The sequence below is a fragment of the Astatotilapia calliptera genome, chromosome 5 (assembly GCF_900246225.1).
Source record: "Astatotilapia calliptera chromosome 5, fAstCal1.2, whole genome shotgun sequence".
NCBI classification, from domain to species: domain Eukaryota; kingdom Metazoa; phylum Chordata; class Actinopteri; order Cichliformes; family Cichlidae; genus Astatotilapia; species Astatotilapia calliptera.
The window spans coordinates 1152928-1172739 of record NC_039306.1 but is presented as its reverse complement, the minus strand read 5'-3'; the positions used below and the strand labels follow the sequence as shown (position 1 = coordinate 1172739).

The 19812-nt window shown below is 45.1% G+C and overlaps 1 protein-coding gene across 7 annotated transcripts in view; it reads left to right on the top strand.

The window, feature by feature from the left end:
• pcbp4 (poly(rC) binding protein 4) overlaps nt 1-19812 on the top strand; it is a 186105-nt gene that overhangs the window by 108193 nt on the left and 58100 nt on the right. For 6 of the 7 annotated variants that reach the window (XM_026166558.1, XM_026166557.1, XM_026166561.1 and 3 more), the window contains 4 exons: nt 1831-2160; nt 3321-3344; nt 4431-4463; nt 17482-17598. In XM_026166558.1, coding sequence (XP_026022343.1) covers nt 2023-2160; nt 3321-3344; nt 4431-4463; nt 17482-17598 — 312 coding nt within the window. In that variant the 5' untranslated portion in view covers nt 1831-2022. Of the gene's footprint in view, nt 1-1830; nt 2161-3320; nt 3345-4428; nt 4464-17060; nt 17096-17481; nt 17599-19812 lie in introns of those variants that run through there. The other variant, XM_026166562.1, reaches the window with a different exon arrangement.

Genomic DNA, 19812 nt, shown 5'->3' with positions numbered 1-19812 from the left:
ACGAGGCGAATGCAGGCGTGGAGGAGGTCTCTCTTTCTCTGTTTTCTTTTCAGTTTTGTGTTAAAAGGAAACGCTTAAGTATCATCACGCTTGAGTGGCGCTTCCACGGCCAGAAGCTTATTTAATTCAGCCCCCGAAGCTTTTTTTAAACAGAGTTCCCAATTAATTTTTAAATTACAGCACAGACTTGTTGACCAGCTTCTGACACTTGAGAAATTATGTTAATTTCCACACTTCGCACAGCACCGGAGCCGGCTCGCTCCCGCCGTGCTGCTGAGGATGTGGAATCAGTGAAACGCCTTGTTGGCCTCGTGGCTGCAGGGCCACACTCGGCGCTGTGCTCCGACAGCGTGAGCGTAACAGCGTTTGTTGGAAGATTTAAAGTCACTGCCCTCACACTCTGACCTTTACTTTTAATACTGCAACCTACTTTTATTTTTACAGCAACCTTTATCATCAGTTAATAATATAAATAGTTAAATTATTCTGTAAAAGTACTGGTTAGCATAACAAGGTCAATAAAAGGACGTTTTAAGGTGGTAAATGTTGACTGTTTATCTGCAAATTATGTCAAAGTTAAAATTGAGATTATTGGATGAAACAGATGTTGACAGAATTGTCTCACTTCAGATTCTTTTAATGCAAAAGGAAAGACAGAAATTCACATTTAAATATTCTGTTTGGTCTCAGCGACCCTTCTGTTCTGTACGAATATAACCAGAACCTGCCAGCTGAGCTGGTACCCTCGAGTGTTGCTCATTGACTGACTCTTGATATGAGGAAATCTGTCTGCATTTATAAATTAGACGGCAGTTGTTCACGAATGTTCGACAGTCTGTCTGAGAGTGACTGTAGTCAGTCCATCAAAGAAGAAAGAAGAACCTGTGCAGTCGCCTTGCAGTGAAAAGTCATGAGTGTGCAACACCCTCGAGTCGTGACAAGCTGCAGAATGTGAAAGAACTTTTTGTCGATGCAGGGAGGTCTGTCCTGTTCTTACCCATGTGACTGAGCCATCTGAGTAAAGCAGTAGTTTAGTAAAGTGAGTGTGTGCGGCGTTGGACGGGTATCTCAGGATGGAGCCCTATTGTTCATAGTGTTTTAATTTATGTAATAAAATATGGATGTTGCATTGCTATAGTATTGCTGTGCACTAACTCAGGTGATCCTGTGCTGTGTCAGGAGTAGATGTGGACATCAGCATGCAGCAGGGCGTGCAGAGGGTTGGTCATAGAGGAGGATCAGATGGATAATCTGTTGTGGGGACCAAAGAAGGTGACGTGGAGCGTCCAGCACCTGAGTCAAACTAAGCACGGAGAAGAGAAACGCCCCAATTTATCACTCTATTTTAGGGTTTTCCTACATCTGTGGAAATTGCTTTAAAAACAGGATTTGGGGTTAAAAGTGTGCCTGAAATGACAAAGAAGTTCAGTTTGAAGCCTCTCGAGGAAATCCTGTTTAACACAGTGCTGCATGGTCGTAGGCTCCCTTTGTTGTTGTGTGTTTTTCTCTGAATTTCTGCATCTGTAGCTGCTGACTCATATCTATCAACACCCATTACAGCAGCTCTTACGCGCTGAAATGACTCGTTTCCTGTTGCGCTCTGTTTAGTAAGACGCTCTGGATACAGTCATCAGAGTGAGAGAATAATAAAAAGTCAATAAAGGCTGTTCTCAGCAAATACTGATTATGAGAGGCTTACAAAAAAGCAGACTGATCCCAACATGCTGGTTTTAGGCTCATCGGGTCTAAATACAGACATTAACTTTGAGGGGATGTGAAGTAGAAACAGTCACAAACTCAAACATCACTTTCTTGTCTTTCTTTCCACAGAAACCGGAGTAAGGATAGATCCCACCCCGACGCCAGCTCCGCCCGTACAGCCCCTCCGTCCGACCCCAAACCTCGACCTCCCCTTCCCCCTCTCGCAGCTCCAGGGCTCTCTGAGGGTTCCTTTCTGGGTTCTCCAAAGGGTTCTCTGTGGTGTTCTGTAGAGCTCCATACGCCTCGGGGCCTCAGACCTTCATGCGTCTCCCAGCAGCAGAGTCCACCCACACCTTCACCCACCACACCACCACCTCCTCTACCATGAGCTGTGAACAGGAGTTTGGAGACGGCGCCATGGGAGTCACGCTCACACTGCGCCTCCTCATGCATGGAAAGGTGAGCAAGACTGTTACTCGTGTTAATTAGAGAGAAATAAAGGAGATTGCAGGTTATTGTGCTGCTAGCAGCCAGAGAAAAGAACATGACATCAATAAATAATTACGTTATAATAACATCATATCTCAGATGGAAACGATTCAGAAACTTTAAAAGGCTCCCAAATTTAACTTATAGAGAAAAAACTGCCAACATAATAAACAGAATATTATTTTCTGGGGAAGCAGGATCAGGTGAGGACGAGGCCAGCGCAGACTGAATCCCCACACACTCACAGAGGAAATGAGCTCTGGACCTTCGTGCTGTGCGGCAGCAGTGCTAACCACCGTGCTGCACATGAAGAATTCAAAAGCCAGTTTCCACAGTTTTGTCTTTAAATCCAGGCAAGATATTTATTTAAGCATTTAAGAAGCATGCAGCTCAATCAAATTAAAACACTTCACCGATCTTTAAACCAGCAAGTTGAGTAACTACAACTGAATTTGGGGAAAAGGGAAACCATAATTGTCTGGCCAGGTCAATTCTCTTCTCCCGGCCACGGAGAATCCCAACAGGAAGTAGTAAGCCTGTCCGAAGTCACCAAGTTTCCCTGAAGTTCACTATTCAACACGGCAGAATGAACAAAGGTTTCATAACTTCAATCATCAGATCGCAGCCGTTGCTCTGTGTTCCTGGACTCCATGTTTTAGAAAGCACAGAAACCTGAGAGCGTTCCTCTCGTCCCGTGTTCCCCAGAAGAACAGTCCACGATTACCAAACCTTCACTCTATACTCTTTAAAATGTCTCTTCCACACTTGCTGAGAACACTGTTGCTTTCACGTGGCTCTTGTCGTCCCAAACGCCTCCTGCACACGGTCGCCCCGCTGACCTCCTGTTAGAGCTCGTGTTATTAGAGCTCGTGTTATTAGAGCTCATGTTATGTAAACTATGTGAAGCTGGTGACACAAAAGAAAAAAATGCTTCATGTTTTATGAAAATGAAAATGTCAACACGATTAAATGTTGGCGCATAAACATATCTCAGCGCTGTCATGCTGCTGCGCCTGAAGCAGGTATGCATGCATGTTCAAAACGTGAAGTTTGATTGGCTACACGAGTCTGCTTGTTTTTAAATTTGAGGAAATGATTTTCTTGTTTGTGTTTTGTTTTTTTCTCTGCAGGAAGTAGGAAGCATCATCGGAAAGGTGAGCTAACGTTCCCTTCTATCATCGTGTTACCCAGTATGAAAAAATCTGATCTGCCAGGAAGTAAAAATCACTCAATCTGTGAAAAAGTCATTAAAATGAACTTTTAAGTGAAATTAAAAAACATTAGAAATCCTCTAAAACCAACATCAGAGCCAACTTCAGGCTTTAGTTTTCTGAAATTTGCACGCCTGTCGTGATAACATTGGGCGTAATCCTTCTACATGATATGAAGTTGCCGTGAAATGTGCATTAACAGTGTGTAACATTTCCAGTCAGGCCGTGTCATTCGAGTCTGTACTTACTGAAAAGGCGCTGCTCTCAGGGGAAGCGAGCCCGTTTAAGCGTGGACGTGTTAAATAAAGCCCAGTAGGATTTTTATCCAAGTATATCACAGCTGAGCGAGGCGCGATAATGACCGCTGGCCCCCACGGCACATTCGCTAACCCACAATTGGGGCTGATATCCTTCACCCCCCCACCCACCCAGTCACTTCCAGTATGCGGCCTATTAACTGTGACACAAAGATGGCATTAAATTACATGATGGTTCTAGTTGGATCGTGCCAGTCTGTAGTCACGGTGCAGGAGCTGCTCTCCGGGGCTCCTGCTAGCATTAAACGAGCCTGCCAGGCTGACTGGTTTGGGCAGGCTCGGCCAATGAGGACGCGTGTCGGCAGAGATAAATGTTACGCAGCTCAGAGCGCAGATGTGATCCGTGTTAGCCCCGTTTGTTTATCGCGCCGATGTTTTTCCTGAGCGAATTAGCAAACGTGTGTCACACTCACAGCATCGCACTGTCATACCTGTTAGCCGCCTAGCTCACTGAGGAGCTCCACCAGTGAAGCTGCTCGGGGGCATCCCGCTGGCTGTTGATTAGTAGGCAGCGAGCGTCGCTGATTCGTTTTCCTCACCTGGATTTTTCAGTCAGTCTTTCAGTAGCAGTAGCTTACTCCTCAACGATTTAAAAACACTGGAAAATGATCTTGTATGTATTTGATCGTGTTGCTCAGATACTTGTCTAATACATCTTCATTAAGGACTCGGTACACTCGGAGATGACTGTCCTTCCTGTGTCTCTCCACAGAAAGGAGAAACAGTGAAGAGAATACGAGAAGAGGTAAGACTGACCTCATCTCCCATCACACATGTTCATTCTTCTGTCATCCTCCTCTGTCTCCCATTAACCATGACTGCCCTCTGAGTGCAGCTCCTGCTAACTGCAGCGTGGCTGTAAAGCACTGTGACGCTGTGTCAGTGAGAAATAAGGAGTCATGATATCCTGTTAGGGCTCCTTTCTGCTCAGACTTAACTGTAAATACAATAAAAAGGGGCTTTCATCTTCACCACAGCTGTGAGCAAGAATCCACCTCAAACATCTGAAGGTGTGTTTAGTATTTTTGGCGGCCTCCTGTGATGTTGCAGTTTGCACATTTAGCTGCTCTTTGCTGTCAAAAGTCTTTAAAATGTACAGGGGAGGAGTTCCCCTGCAATCGGACCTCTCTGGCTTCCTGTCTGTTCGAGGAGACATCGAGCGTGACAAAGACACAAACGTGAGGTAAGAGGGGAACCGAGACGAGGACGCTGGATCGTGCCAATCAGAATCTGTCGGCAGCATCTGCAAATCAGAAGCTAACATCGGTGGTTCAAACTTCAGGACCAACAGTTTTCTGGTGCAATGCTGATGCAAGACTTTGTTCAGTGGAAATGTGTGAAACCAGTCAATGTCTCACTGTTTTCAATGCAATTGTATTTATATAACTGCAAATCAAAACAACAGTTGCCTCAAGGTGCTTTATATTGTGCGGGAAAGATGCCGTAATAGCTTCTTCAGCAGCTGAGCATTGTGGGAAACTCTGATGGGACGGTGCTCCGGTCTGGTGGTGCAATGTTGCTGTTCCCATTCCCAACACATGAAACGATGCTTTATTCTCAAAGCTGTTGGCGTGTCTCGGTGGGGGTGGGGACACTACGGTGACCCCCCCCCCACTCTTCAATTTCCAGCATGTGGGATTACTGTTGTGAAGAGGTGCGTCCACCAAATCTAACAAAGTTGTTTGTAGTGATTAAACCGAAGCTGGACGAAAGCAAAACCAAGCGTAAAACAAAAAGGTCCAAACGGCGCGTGAACCGTGGCGTTCTGACAGCAGCGCTCCTCCCGCCTCTGAACTCTGACAGACTCTGTAGAGTAGCACCATAATCTCTCTGATGTTGGTGCGCTGAGGCACAAACAGCATTATCTGACACCCTCGGATGGGAACGTTCACTCTGAACCTTTAAGTTGACAGGATGACTAACAGTGAGAAGAACTGAACTCATATTTCATATAAAGACAAAACCCGAATCCCAGCAGCACCCAGCGTGAGAGCCGGTCTAATCATCTGCTGCCTCTCCATGCTGTCTGCTTTCTCTTACCTCTCCTGGCTTCATTTGCAATCAGGTCACTTGCAGCAGCTGTATGAATACTTAAACACACGGATCTATAAGTTCAAATGCTCCACATTCATCTCACTGAAAACAGAACACGGCCATATCAGTGGCTTAATGTATTCCACAGCAGTTTTTTATATAAGTGAACAAAGATGCCAAGATCCTCCAAGGAGAGATGCTGTGAAGATGATCCGTGAGCAAACAAGACTCGGAGAGAAGTACCTGTGTGAGCGTGTATTCATAGCTTTGTGGGGACCAAAGATGGAAGTTTACCTATAAATGTGGTTTCAGTGTCAGGGTTACAGGTTATGGTTAGGTTTGGGGTAAGGGGCTAGGGAAAGCATTATGTCAATTAGATGTCCCCACAAGGATATAAATACGTGTGTGTGTGTGTGTGTGTGTGTGTGTGTGTGTGTGTGTGTGTGTGTGTGTCTGCCTCATATATTACACTGGAGAAACAAGGATGAGTTTTTATGTCCCTGAATCCTCACCGTCATGTTGAACAGCTCTCCCGAGTCCCTGCAAAATAAAAGCTTCTCTGTCGGTTCATCAGCAGCAGCTCGCAGACTGAACTATGTGAGAAATGATCACACTGAGATTCTCTTTAACTACAGAATGAGCTTCAAATTAGGTCACACAACACCTTGCGGTGTTTTTCGACAATATGTTTCTGGAGTTTAATGAGTCTACATGAACTCAGTCAGTCCCCTGCTTGTCTGGAAAAATGTAAAATATTAACCCACAAATCTGTTCTGGAGGGAGAAATGATTTTAGAAAAGTGTGTGTTAGGAGAAATGGTTTGAAGATGACTGCACATGAATCAAGACTCCGGCGAGAAACGGGGGAGGGAGCAGGAGGGGGGGCAGAGTTTTCATTTATGTGTCGGGGGAATTTTAAGTTAACTTGTGAAATGTCACAAAAATAAAATGTGAATTTAGGCGAAAAAGAGATGATGAAAATTCTTTTATGCAAAACAGGCTATGCATATGATAATATTTAATACTTGCATATAACCCGAGCACTCGCGCCTTTGCTTCTTGTGTTTGTGCTGGAGTGCAGTCAGCATCCTGGCTGTTTTGGAGAGCGCCTCCCAGAGGAGCTAAAGTAGGTGGGCAGGAAGTGGGAGGGCTGGGCAGTTCTAACTCTGTGCATCCTGGACATGGATGGATGGACGAATGGTTTTTGTTTAATCTGTCATCATCCCTAATATAACAGCTACATTCTTGACGAAATCTTGAATTACATCATGATATTTCTGTGAGATAAAGAAACTAACAGCTGTTCCTTTAGAGATATATATAGAACAATTATAGGCTTCATTCTGAGGAAAAGGATGAATGAGGCAAACACAAGGCATTTGGGCAGTGTTTGGTCTAATAATGAGTAAGAGCAGGAAAAAGTGATGAAATGATGCTGCAGGAGGTGCTCTGTCCATGGTGCTGATGCTCAACATGCCCCAGAATGGGTACTCGGCTTTGTAATCAATTACAGATATATTTTCTTTTTTAGATGCAGCATGATGCAAAAACCAGAGAGCAGATTAGAAATACAACACGCAGCAGCCTGAAGCGCATTAGTGGCATTTACCATGTTAACTCTGTACAAAGGTCACACTCGCTCGAGCAGTGCTCAGACAACACTAATGTGAGTTTGACTGACTGATCAGCCGCTTGTTTGGCTGAAACAACCTGCAGCCAAATATGGCTGAAATGTGGCTGTGCCTGGAGTTTCTGGCAGAACAATGCTGACTAACGATTCTTGTGGGAAACGTGGCATCAGAGGAAAAGGAGGAGAGCAAACAGAGCCTCGCTCAGACTGAAGAGAGTCGGGAGTCTCTAAAGGGGCCAGTGCGTGTCGTTACAAAACACTTTGTAGAAACTGGATCCAAACGTGGGCACACTATAAGAAGATCAATGCATCGCACTGCTCATCGACAGAAACACAGCTCCTTCACTCTGTTAACTTAATGGAAAAGACCAGGTCCAGTATGTCTGTATATATTTAGTATACTGTTGACACGATGGTGCAGCGGTTAGAAGGTTTGGGATTCAAATCGTCTTTTTTCCAAAGACCTGCATGTTAGATTCATTCTATTCATACGTGTGCAAAGATGAATAAAGACTAGATAGAAATGCACCATCAATGAATCATTACTAATGACAATACAGAGGTTCAGGACTGCCAACATGCATCACCTGTTAAAGGTGTAACAGCAGTAACATGGAGAGCCCTGCCCTAGAGAAACCTTTCAAAATAAAAGTACTCAAAGTGAAAATAAAACAGCATTTAAGCAACAAATGAAAGTTCAAATTCAAAATAAAACTTGATGACCCCTAATTTGACCTTTTGCAGAAGGATTGAAGGACAAAAGACAGAAAAGTGATGCAGATGAGGAGAAAAGAAATTTGATTGTTGTTCTGGAGCATTTCTGTCTGAAGGTGGAACTCAGAGCAAGGAAGAGAAAGCATGAATATTTACATCCATATTTGCCTCTCAAGGACAAACCACACAGAGTTAGGCTGGATTCAAGCTCTGTTTTCCTCTCATTACTCTTTTTCACTGCCTGACCGGCTGCCTCACTCTCAGTCACTGTATATGCAAACTGACAGATCACAAACACACTCAGCCCGTCGTACATTTGTGCTGATGAAGTCTGTATGAAATCTAGTGTATCAAGGCTACATTTTTACACATCGCGTGTTTGTGAAGAGGTTTCTGGCACAGACGGAGACGACTCTGCATGCAAGAAGTCCCTTTTCATCATGTCAGTGAAAGCATTAATGTCAGGCTGCTGCTCTTCATCATGGCTTCACACACAAACATACACATACCTAGACATGCATGCAAACGCGCGAGTACACACAGCCTGTCCTTTATCACACACAGATGCTCACATGCTGCGAGCATGCCTCCCTGATAAAGCAGAACAGAGCAGACTAATCCAGTTGAATGACATGGCTGTCCATCCTTCCTCTGCTCCAAATGAAGAGTAATGAAGACAGCCGTCCCACGCTGCAACAGCAAGACGGCGCACTGCTGCACTTATTATGACTGGAGGGGGAGGAATGAGGGGTGAGGAGGAGGAGATGGAGAGGGGTGAGGAAGATGGGTGGAAGGGTGAAAAAATAAAAATAGAAAGATCTGGAAAATAATGACAGCCCAGATTCCCACTAGTGGGAGAACGTGCACGTGATTTAGCTTCAGTGGAGATGAGTCCAGAAACACCGCTGCATGCTTTCTTCTGTTTCTGCCAGTATAATATTTTATTTTTATCTCCTTGAATGTGCTCGTATATGTTAGTTCTGTTGTGAAGCAGGCACGTGCACAGAGAGGTCTGAGGTTGCATTCATTTAATAAGTTTGAGGTTCATGCACACCTTTGTGCTGCAGAATTCCCCTCATCCCCCTCGGATATGTCAGCGCTTCTGCTCTTTCAACCCCTCCACCAGCCCCAGCATCCACCAGTGAGCTCATCACTCCCCAGTTTCTCTGTGACCTGAACATGAACGCAAAGTTGTCAGTTTACGAGTCGACTCGTATTCCTCCTCGTCTCTGAGATGCGGGAAAGCACTAGAAAAAAAACAAACAGGAACTTTTCCATCATATCTCGTAGCATCTCTTTTCATTTCAGTTGATTTTTTATCTTACAGTTTTGTAAACCCCGTATCAAAAAATAAACCAATCAGTTAATCGGACCTTTCAGAGTATCATCGCTGTGTTTGGATCAGACTCACGGTACCACCAGCTGACCACTTCCTGACGACCTACGAGTCTGTTTGAGTTATACACCAGCAGCAGCTCATCGGTTTTTCAGTTCTTACATTCAGAGGAAGCTGGTGTAAAGATTTAAGGAACATGCGTTCAGCTCTCCTGGTTCCTGTGACGGGATCAGCTGTTCTGATGAAGGTTAGAGATGAAGATAAACCAAAAGAGGGTCTGTGAGAGAATGAAGAAGAAGCAGCTTTCACTGTGGTAATTTGTTTGGTTTGTGGTGTAAAGTGTGCTCGTTTCACTTTATGACCAGGGCATTTGTAACACTGTTATATTAAACCCTAACCCTGAGCTATCAGGACTTTTAGTTCTACTAATTTGTCAGGGGACAAAAAATAATCAGCCTAACGAACACACACTGGGAAATATTGTGATTAAGAAAGATGCTTTTCTTTCCTCGACATAAAGAGTTGGGTTTAAACTCTAATATCAGTGAGGTCATTGGTAGTTCATGCACAGTTTAGGGTTGCACCAAAATGAAAAATCTTCTAACAGGAAACCTGTGGTGCCAAAATACACCAATGTAGCATGTGGCTAATAGACTGGGCAGGTACGCCGGTGATGCTAATGGCTGTTGATTTTATTTGGATTCTGGTGAAGATGAGAAATGCCAACATCCTGCCTTAAACGTGGAGCTGCAGCTGCGATTAGCTGTAAGCTTGAGCGGTAACAGTCATAATGTCTCACTCAGGGAAACTCAGGTCCTCCAAACAGCTCAGCTACGTTTTGATAGAGAGAGGGAACAAAGGGATGAAGGAAAAGATAAAGAGGCCAAAGGGAGGTTAGAGAGGGTAACTGATAGGATCGGGGTTAAGCAGGAGGATACCGATGTGATGGATGGAGAGGACTGCAACTCCGTGAGGCAGATGGAGGGGAGGAGGTATCGATAAATTCCCGATGCTGATTAGATGAAAGGATAAAAGAAAGGGAGATGGATGAAAGAGGGGATAACGGGTGGAGGGATGAATGATAAGGGGGCAATCTTGGAGGAGGGGGAGAAGGGGCTGCTTGTAGTTGGAGGATAAAAAGCAAAGGATAGAAGGATGGAGGTGGGTGAGAGACAAACAGACTGAGGAGAGGGAGACGGCAGCTAATGTATTTTTATTGAGATAATAAACGGTGTGAGAGTGGGAGAGAATTATTCCATCATTGCTTTATTACCAATAGCTGTGCATGTGCACACTCACAGAAGCACACACTCACAGAAGCACACACTCACAGAAGCACACACTCGCAGAAGCACACACTCGCAGAAGCACACACTCGCAGAAGCACACACTCGCACCCAGAGAATATTTGTTCTATTTTCATAACAATGAGAGGAGCCTGCAGTCTGCTGAGGATACGGGGGGGGGGATCTAACTGATAAACAACACACTAAATGAAATGCGCACTCGCACACTTTCACCCAAAGCAGCAGCACGTGAGCCGCAGCAAACGGCACTTCATCACAGACGCGGGCGCCGCGGAGGGCGGCTTGACGTGAAACTTCTTTTCTCAGTTCATGCAAATCGCGTCATGCAAATCAGTGCAAGACAGTAAAGCAACTACAGAAAGGGACTGTGGTGTGGAAGACGCCGGCGTGGAAGAGCCTCGTGTTTCTGACACGTGCACGTTCACAGAGAGACGGCAGCCGTCAGTCTTGTGCTGCTGCTTCTCACTCGTTACTGAAGATTGCTGCTGTCAGAATCGATGAGTAGACAAGTCTGAGCTTCATTTCTTCCACGATCTTCACACAGACTGTGCCAACTGGGGCCGCCGTGGAGAGATTGTCTGAATGCAGTAAAGTGACTGTTTTACTGCAGCGTTGAACCTCTGATGCTCCTGTACAAAGCAGGTCTGATCCAAAGGTCCTGAGAAAACAACAAACAGCTGGCCAGCTGTTTGTAAGGAGGAGAGGCGGGTCGAGCCTGGACAGGAGAACAGTCCATCGCAGGACTAACACAGACAAACATGCCTGTGGTCCTCTTCGGTGTAGAATCAATAATTAACCTAACAGGCTGTGGGAGGTCGTACCCAGCTCCACACAGAGCCCACTGGGCCTGTGGATGTGAGGTGACAGCTCTAACCGCTGTGCCACCGATGACGTTTATATATTTGTTACAGTAACACAACACTGGTCGGTTAGAACAGTTGTATGGGCTCAAAATGTGGTCATAAATATTTTGTACTTGTAAAAAAGATTTGTGTGTGGACTTAGAAAAAAACCCTGCAAGTTACAAGTACGGATTTTGACCCTATTTTTCTTCCTTTCATCTGATTGGTCAATGTCATGTCAATCACAAATGTAACAATCCAATCAGAGAACAGATGGGTTTGGCTGTCGGAGGGGCGCTTTTTTGAACTGCAGGTCCTTGAAGGGTGATACAGTTTGAAGCTGGAGGATCGCTATATAAATATCCGATAACAGCTAGGTCCCCTAACTTTCAGCAGCTGTTGAAAGGATAAAGTTGTGGTATATCAGTGGTTAGAAATACATTATTACTTTAGGATTAGTTTAACACAACGTCAGGGCTGACCCGGGACCATTGCTGTGAGTCACAGTGCGCAGCATAAAGGTCCTTTCACATCGGAAGCAGGATGTGCTGCTAATGCTAACTGCTAACTAAAAGCAAAGGATCCAGAATTTGTTGCTGGCTGCTGGGCTCTGTGGGTTTTTGCAGCAGCTCTACCTGTACTAGATGCACCTGCTCCTTGTCGTTTTCATCTCTGACTTTATGTGAACTACAAGAGTTTCTGGGGTTTTTTTGCTAGTTCTTCAAATGTTCAATAAAAACATGTATGCTAATTCATAACGAAGAAAGCTTTGTAATGAAGACTGTCATTTCCAAAACACTGCCCGCCCCCTCGCGGTCCGCAGCGCTGTTGAAAAGGCTGTGGAAGTCCCTGTATTAAACACATAGACCTGTGACATAAAAATCACCAAACTCGGACGACCACAGACTGTTTTCCTTCGTGGTGATGAAGGAAAACGCTGGGTTGGCATGTAAAAGGGCATTTATTCCCTTCAAGGACCTGCAGTTCAAAAAAAGCGCCCCTCGACAGCCAAACCCATCTGTTCTCTGATTGGATTGTTACATTTGTGATTGACATGACATGGACCAATCAGATGAAAGGAAGAAAAATAGGGTCAAAATTCGTACTTGTAACTTGCAGGGTTTTTTTGGCTAAGTCCACACACAAATCTTTTTTACAAGTACAAAATATTTATGACCACATTTTGAGCCCATACAGTTGCCACTTGTTTCAAAGTTTTCATGGTTACCGTGGTGATAGGTCTCCTCTTAAGAGTCTAATGGCGTTTTCACACCTGCGCTGTTTAGTGCGTTTAAATCGAAGTCTGGCCTGTTTCCCCCCCCGGCACGGCTCACGTGTGCAGATATGAACAAATCGCACTCGAGTGTGGACCTGAGCAGCAGGTGGAGGACGTACAGTTCCAATCAAAGTCCGGAGTGGTTCGTTAATGGTGCGGACTGACCCCCAAACCAACCAACTACCAGGTGTACGTTACAAGTTTGAGCTGAAAAACGTCCCGCAGCCACAAATGCTTTGTGGTTATGAGAGAAGGTACTACAGATGTGCAAAGGTCTGTACGGGCTAGCAGCTAGCCGCGAAATGAGCCTAACAATTCCCAGTTTTCCCACACAGCAAATTCTTCCTGGATTTACTTTTGCTGTGGAGTTCACTTGGATTTTTCTCTGTATGAAAAGAAACCAAACCACAGGAAAAAGCTCCGAGTTTCACCTGGTTCAGACCACAGTAAACAAAGTATATTTGTTAAACCGCAGTGCTGCAGACACGAAACACTCTTTCTAGTAAGACTCAGTTTCAGTGTCATTGTGACAAATGGATCGACTGCTCGTTACTGTCCTGTGCTCCGCCATGAGGGTGGGCTGTACTTTCAGTACCTGAATGTCAGAGGGCGAATCTCAGCTTCGGTTTTGTGTGAATTATTGTTGCTGCTGCTGATAGCTGGAGCTGAACTACGTCTGCTTTAGTTTTCAGTCTTCAGTCTCCAAAGTCTGAAGGCAGCTGTGTCAGGTGAGGAGCGAGACGAGCAGCACGAAGGAGCAGCTCCCTCAGAGTGAGCTTTTTTAGCTCAGTGCAGGAGAAGATGGCCTGGGCGATCGGCTGAACTGGAATCAGTTTGACTTTCAGAGGCTCCTTCTTAGTGTTTTTTAAATATGTGTGTGTGTGTATATCTATATATATGGAGATATATATGTAGTTAATGTACTTTAATAGTTTATTTTTGATGGCACTTTGGGGCTTTGCAGCGCCACGAGTTCCAGAACGTACTTGTATCTGTGACTTTTGTGTCCACAGACTCTTTCATCGTGTACGTATTCAGTCATTCAGAGCATTCTGATATCAACGTGTTGTGTTGTGGATGATGAGTCGAGGCCCTCGATCCTTGTTTGCATAAAGTCGAGCCCTGAGCTACTTTATGCAAATCAGGGGCTGCTGTGACACGACTCCTCTGGAAACTCCTGAAAATCTTTAGAATCTTTGTTGAGCCAGACTCGTGGTTTATTTCTCTCCTCATATGTGCAGAAAACGTGAGCAGGTGACCTCAGACGGGTGTTTGTCCAGCCAGGTGCAGCTCAGTCATGACTGTGGAAGGAGAGAAGTGATCTCTCCTCACTGCTCCGTTAGCCCACACTACTAAACATTTACAGTCATTTTTAAAACTCTGCTATGACCTGAACGCAGCTTCGGCACATAGATCAGTTCAGACAAATATAATGTTTCTGTTTGCACACTAACATTTGGGATACGCCCAACAACTTTACACTTAGCGTTAGTGCTGAGATTACTGACGTTTCAGGTATTTAAGCTTAAACTAAAAGATCTGTGAAGCTACCGGCTGTCATTGTTCCATGCTCGGCGTGTACCTGCACGCAGGGCTCTCGTACACTGTCAGGCTGCTGCTTGGACTGGTTTGCACGTCACACATGGAAGCTCTTTAAGAACTAATAATAGGTCAGTCATGTATAGTATTATATAAGATATAGTGGCTGCACATGCGTCGACATGCTGTAGATGCACTCGGCACAGTCCCAACACGTGGCAGGTGTTTTTCTTGCGAAACATGCAGAAAAAAATGTTGCACAGCTGATGTACGCTGAGATGGTTCGTGGCGAGCTGACATCAAACACACACAGCTGAGCGTCCGTCAGTCTGTCTGCGTCTGTCTGTGTGTTCAGTGATGGAGAGATCAGCTGTGAGTGGAACAGCTGATTCCTGCACTTCCTCTCTGTGAGGATAACCCCCACAGCTCGATTTCTTGGTGGATGGTGAAAAAAAGGGATTTAGTTTAGCGCACATTTGATTTAGTTTCATGACCGCACGACACTGAAACACGTTTATGTGAATGTTGTGTGTTCGTTACACGTACGTTCTTTACAGCAGTGAGGACCAGTGAGGGCCCAGTGTTCCCAGTGGGTGCGGTTCGATGGAAAGAATCGCCTAACTAATCTGACAGAAAAGAAATGACAACTTAATTAAAGAATCAAGTGGACGTGAACGTGAAGAAGAAAGTTAATTAAAAAAGTAACAGTGAGAAACAGTCGGCCAGAATAGATTAAAATAGAAACGTGATGGTCGAAATGTGAATAAAGGCCGGATGAAAGGATGTAGGTCATCGTTAGCACTGTGCTACATGCACTCTTTCACTTTCAGCTCCAGCATGACGCAGGAAGAGCTGTGAGGGCAGGATCCTGACCCGGATACAGACACGAGTCACATGTGGGAAAGACTCTCTCTCTCTCTCTCTCTCTCTCTCTCTCTCTCTCTCCCTCTCTCTCCCCCTCTCTCTCCCCTCTCTCTCTCTCTCTCTCTCTCTCTTAGTCGGGTATTCATATCTTGTGGGGACATTTCATTGGCTGAGTGACCCTAACCATAACCCAACTGTAACCCTGACACTAAAACCACATTTTGAGTCTCAAAAATACCTTCAACTTTCAATTTTGGGTCCCCACAAAGATATGAATACACGCTGTCTCTCTCTCTCTCTCTCTCTCTCACACACACACACACACACACACACACTCACACTCACACACACACACACACACACACACACACTCACACACACACACACACACACACACACACACACACACTCACACTCACACTCACACACACACACACACACACACACACACACAGTCCAGACTCTTACCTGCATATTTTTGTAAGTTGATTTAAAGTGTAGGTAATCAGATGGGATTCAGAAGAAAAGAACAACATTATTTACACAAATTAAAGAATTCAATTCAAATGTAAAAATATTTGAGTGTTTTAATTAAAGGGCACCTTTTCAGTATCCTGTTCTAATGGTGGATAATGAGGTCAGTGTATGTACAGACTGATGAACATTTAGTTTCACATCCCTGATTCTCCAGGTTGTCATTTATTCCTGCTGCTAACAGTTGATAACACGTGATTCAAGAAGAGGGAGGAACAAAGGCTGACAAAAACAAGGTGCAGACAGGTGAGCTTATGCAGAAGGTGCAATCTAAAGAGTTAATGGGAGGCTGGGCGTACAGCAAAGAGAGTGGCACGGGAAAAGGCTTTTAGTGACATGTAAAGAACAGAGGAAATGATTTGTACTGATTGGCAGAGAAATCGCGCTGGAAAGGATGTGCAGCAGAGTGGAGATGGAGACGGGCGAAGAGAAAGATGGACGGATGGGGAACAGGTAGTGAATCAGGAAGTTCAGAGGATTAGTGAGGAGGAAGTGAGGTCAGCTATGAAGAGGATGAAGAACAGAATAGGAGTTGGTCCAGATGAAGAACAGAGCTGTAACTACAGAGCTGCAGCATGAAGATATGGGAAAGAACTGTTGAAGCTGGGTCAAGAAAAGAGTTTGAGGTGGAAGCGATGGAGATGTGAAGATTTTCATGTCGTCGATCTTTATATTGACCTAAGCTAAGAGCACAGAGGAAGTTTTCTAATTCTGAAGAACATTAAAAATTTACTCTGGTTTCAGGGCGTTGATTCCTCTTCCCCCACAAACCCAGCACCGGGCTCTGATTCTAATCGTCTCTGTTTATCTATACTCCCCCAACTCACACTCCAATTTCCTCCTGACACCTGCCCTCGCCATCCACCCCCGTACGGTTATTACTGCACCTTCTCTATATCTTCAACTTCTCTTCTTATTTCTCCTCAAATATTTGCACCGCCTTGTCTCTCTCTTCTCCTTTTGATCCTGTCCCTCACTTTCCTGTCCTCCTCTTCCACCTCCTGCCCTTCCTCTTCTACCTTTAATAAATCTCTACCCACACTCTCTCCTCTCCATTTCCTGGGCTTGAATCTCACCTTCCTCCCACCTCTTCCTCATCAAATCATCTAAATCTCCCTCTTCTCCTTCACCCCTTTTCATTTCCTCCTCTGCTCCTCCTCCTACCCACCCTTTCCTAGAAATCTTCAATTTACTGTACGCTGGTCTTCTCATGTGCTTGCCTCCCCTCCTCCTCCCCTCGCTCCTCCCCCTGTCCTCCCTCTTCCAGCCTTCTTGTAATCCCTCTCTTCTCCTGCATCACAGGTGAATCTCCCGTAGGGAACGAGGAGCAGTGGCGAAAATGGTTCTCCTCCTCTTCTCTGTCTTGGCCCACATGTCCCTTCCCCCCACTAATGTGTTTTCTCTCTCCTCTGTTTTGCCCCACCCTCTTTCCATTAACCTCCATCTCCCTCTCCTCCCCCATCACGACTCACCTCCTCTCTGCTGCCCAATTGCCTCCCCTCATTCCCAATGTTTTTCCTAAATTCTCCTCCCTCCCATCATCCTCTCATTCCCTTTCTCCCACTCCTTACCTCCCCTTTCCCCTTCTTTTTGGCCCCTCCTCACACCCACCCCCAAAAATACATTTTCCCACAATCCCTCCCTCCCTCCCCCCTCCCTTCCCCCTCCACCTCTGTCTGGACCTACAGAGCAGCGCAAGGATCAACATCTCAGAGGGTTCCTGTCCAGAGAGGATCATCACCATCACAGGGCCGACAGACTGTGTGTTCAGGGCCTTCACCATGATCACGTTCAAACTGGAGGAGGTAGATACTGGACACACACACACACACACACACACACACACACACACACACTCTGACTGAAGTGTGTAACCTTTACTTCCTCTACACTGGGGCTGCTCCCTGGCAGGGAGCCATTTATTATACGATATGTCTAATGGGATTGTCTGACCTCACAGACACTGGTACAAGCCCATATGCACACACACACACACACACACACACAGTAGTTAGTTACGTGTTTTCTGACATGGTTACCGGGTTTGCTCCATTTGTCTTTGACAAACTTTAAGTTCTTATCTTGTCATTTAAACTTTGCTGCTAATCGTCACCAAATGAAACATTCACATTTATTGATGTACTGTTGGTTCTAAGTTAGGCAGACGTTGCCATGGCAGCATCCTCCTGTCTCTGTGCACCAAACATAAAAAAACAAGAGGCTTATTTAGGTCAGTCTTTCCTGTGAGTTTCTTGTGCTTTTAAAGTGTAAAAAGAGTTTAAAGCCTTCAGCTATGATGTCATCTCAAAGGCATCGTTATATTGTGTTAAAGCAATATCAGCTGAAAGGACAGAGCTGCTGCTGTGAAACCGGACTGTGCAGCATCGGGCGTATCAGCTGTGATGCCACCCACTCATTTTCCCGCCTTGATATGTTTTGGGGGTTAGAAGACCGTATTTGGATGGAAAGGCGGCGTGCTAACATGCTAACATTTGCTGGCTTGTTAGCAAGGTGACTCCATAGCACACGTGACACACCTGGCACCTTTCAGAGTTATCATAAAGGAGTAACTATCCATGGAGGATTATTTGTTGTTCCAGGCTTTAAAGTCGGATATTTTAACAGAAGAGTCCATGAAGGTCATTCATTCCACCCCGCCTTCATTTCCCCGCCCCGAGGGAGGCCAATCCTACATGAGTCTATTTGATTTTACAAAAAGAGCTTTTAAAGCTCATTTATGAATGTCCGGGTATTAACATAATATGTAATTTCTGCCACTGCTGGGTTCAGTCAATCAGTCCAGCAGCAAAAGACGTAGTTTGATGTTGGTGTGAAGTACTGTGCTGTGAGTCGTCTTTAGCACCACTGCTAATAGGTTACACAGAAAAGAAAGGTAAGGTAACCTTGTGTTGAAATTCTCTGTTTTATTTAACTGTAACATGACCTGTTAGCTGTGTTACAGCAGCCGAGGGAGGTGACGGCAGCGACACATTAAACAGAATAAAAGATGTTTCTGTGGGTGAAGTCAGGAAACATAAAACATATATTACATTTTTAAACATCTGTGTATTTACCTTCTTTAGTTGAGGCCTGCAACATGTAATCCACAAATATTTTGGCCTTTAAATGAGATGATGATGATTATCAACGAGGAAGAACTGGCGCAGACACGTATGTTATTTGATCGTGCTGTTTTTGGGTCTTTATCACTGCATATAGTCAGATGGCAGAAACAGCTGTTCATACACATCAAAAAAATGAAGAATAAAAACGTTCCGTTTTATTCAGACAGCGTCAAATCGCAGCAACAGCTGATTGAAGGTGCTTCGTATTGTGAGGTAGAGGCCCTGCAGACGAGGAAGATATCTGCCAGATGCCTCTCTGTCTGACAGCTGTATTGCATTATAGAGGGTGATAGCATTATCCATGATGGATAACAGTGATGTCCAATCACAGAGCCAGGCTTCCCGGTCAGTTTGTTAAACCCCACAGGATGCAGGTGAAGTGATGATGGGTCTCAAACTATTACTCTGCAGCATAAAATGTATTTTCTGTTGTTTGTCAGTCTGATTTCTGTGGGTTTGAACATTATTAAGGACATAATTTATGACTAAGGCAGCACGGTGGCACGGTGGTTAGCACTGTTGCCGCACAGCAAGAAGGTCCTGAGTTCAATTCCACCATCAGGCCGGGGTCTTTCTGTGTGGAGTTTGCATGTTCTCCCCGTGTTTGCGTGGGTTCCCTCCGGGTACTCCGGCTTCCTCCCACCGTCCAAAGACATGCAGCTTGTGGGGATAGGTTAATTGGATAATCCAAATTGCCGCTAGGTGTGAATGGTTGTCTGTCCCTGTGTGTTGGCCCTGCGACAGACTGGCGACCTGTCCAGGGTGTACCCCGCCTTTCGCCCTATGACAGCTGGGATAGGCTCCAGCGCCCCCCGCGACCCTGAAAAGGATAAGCGGAAGCGAATGAATGAATGGATGGATGGATAATTTATGACTAATCATTGGTCAAACAAC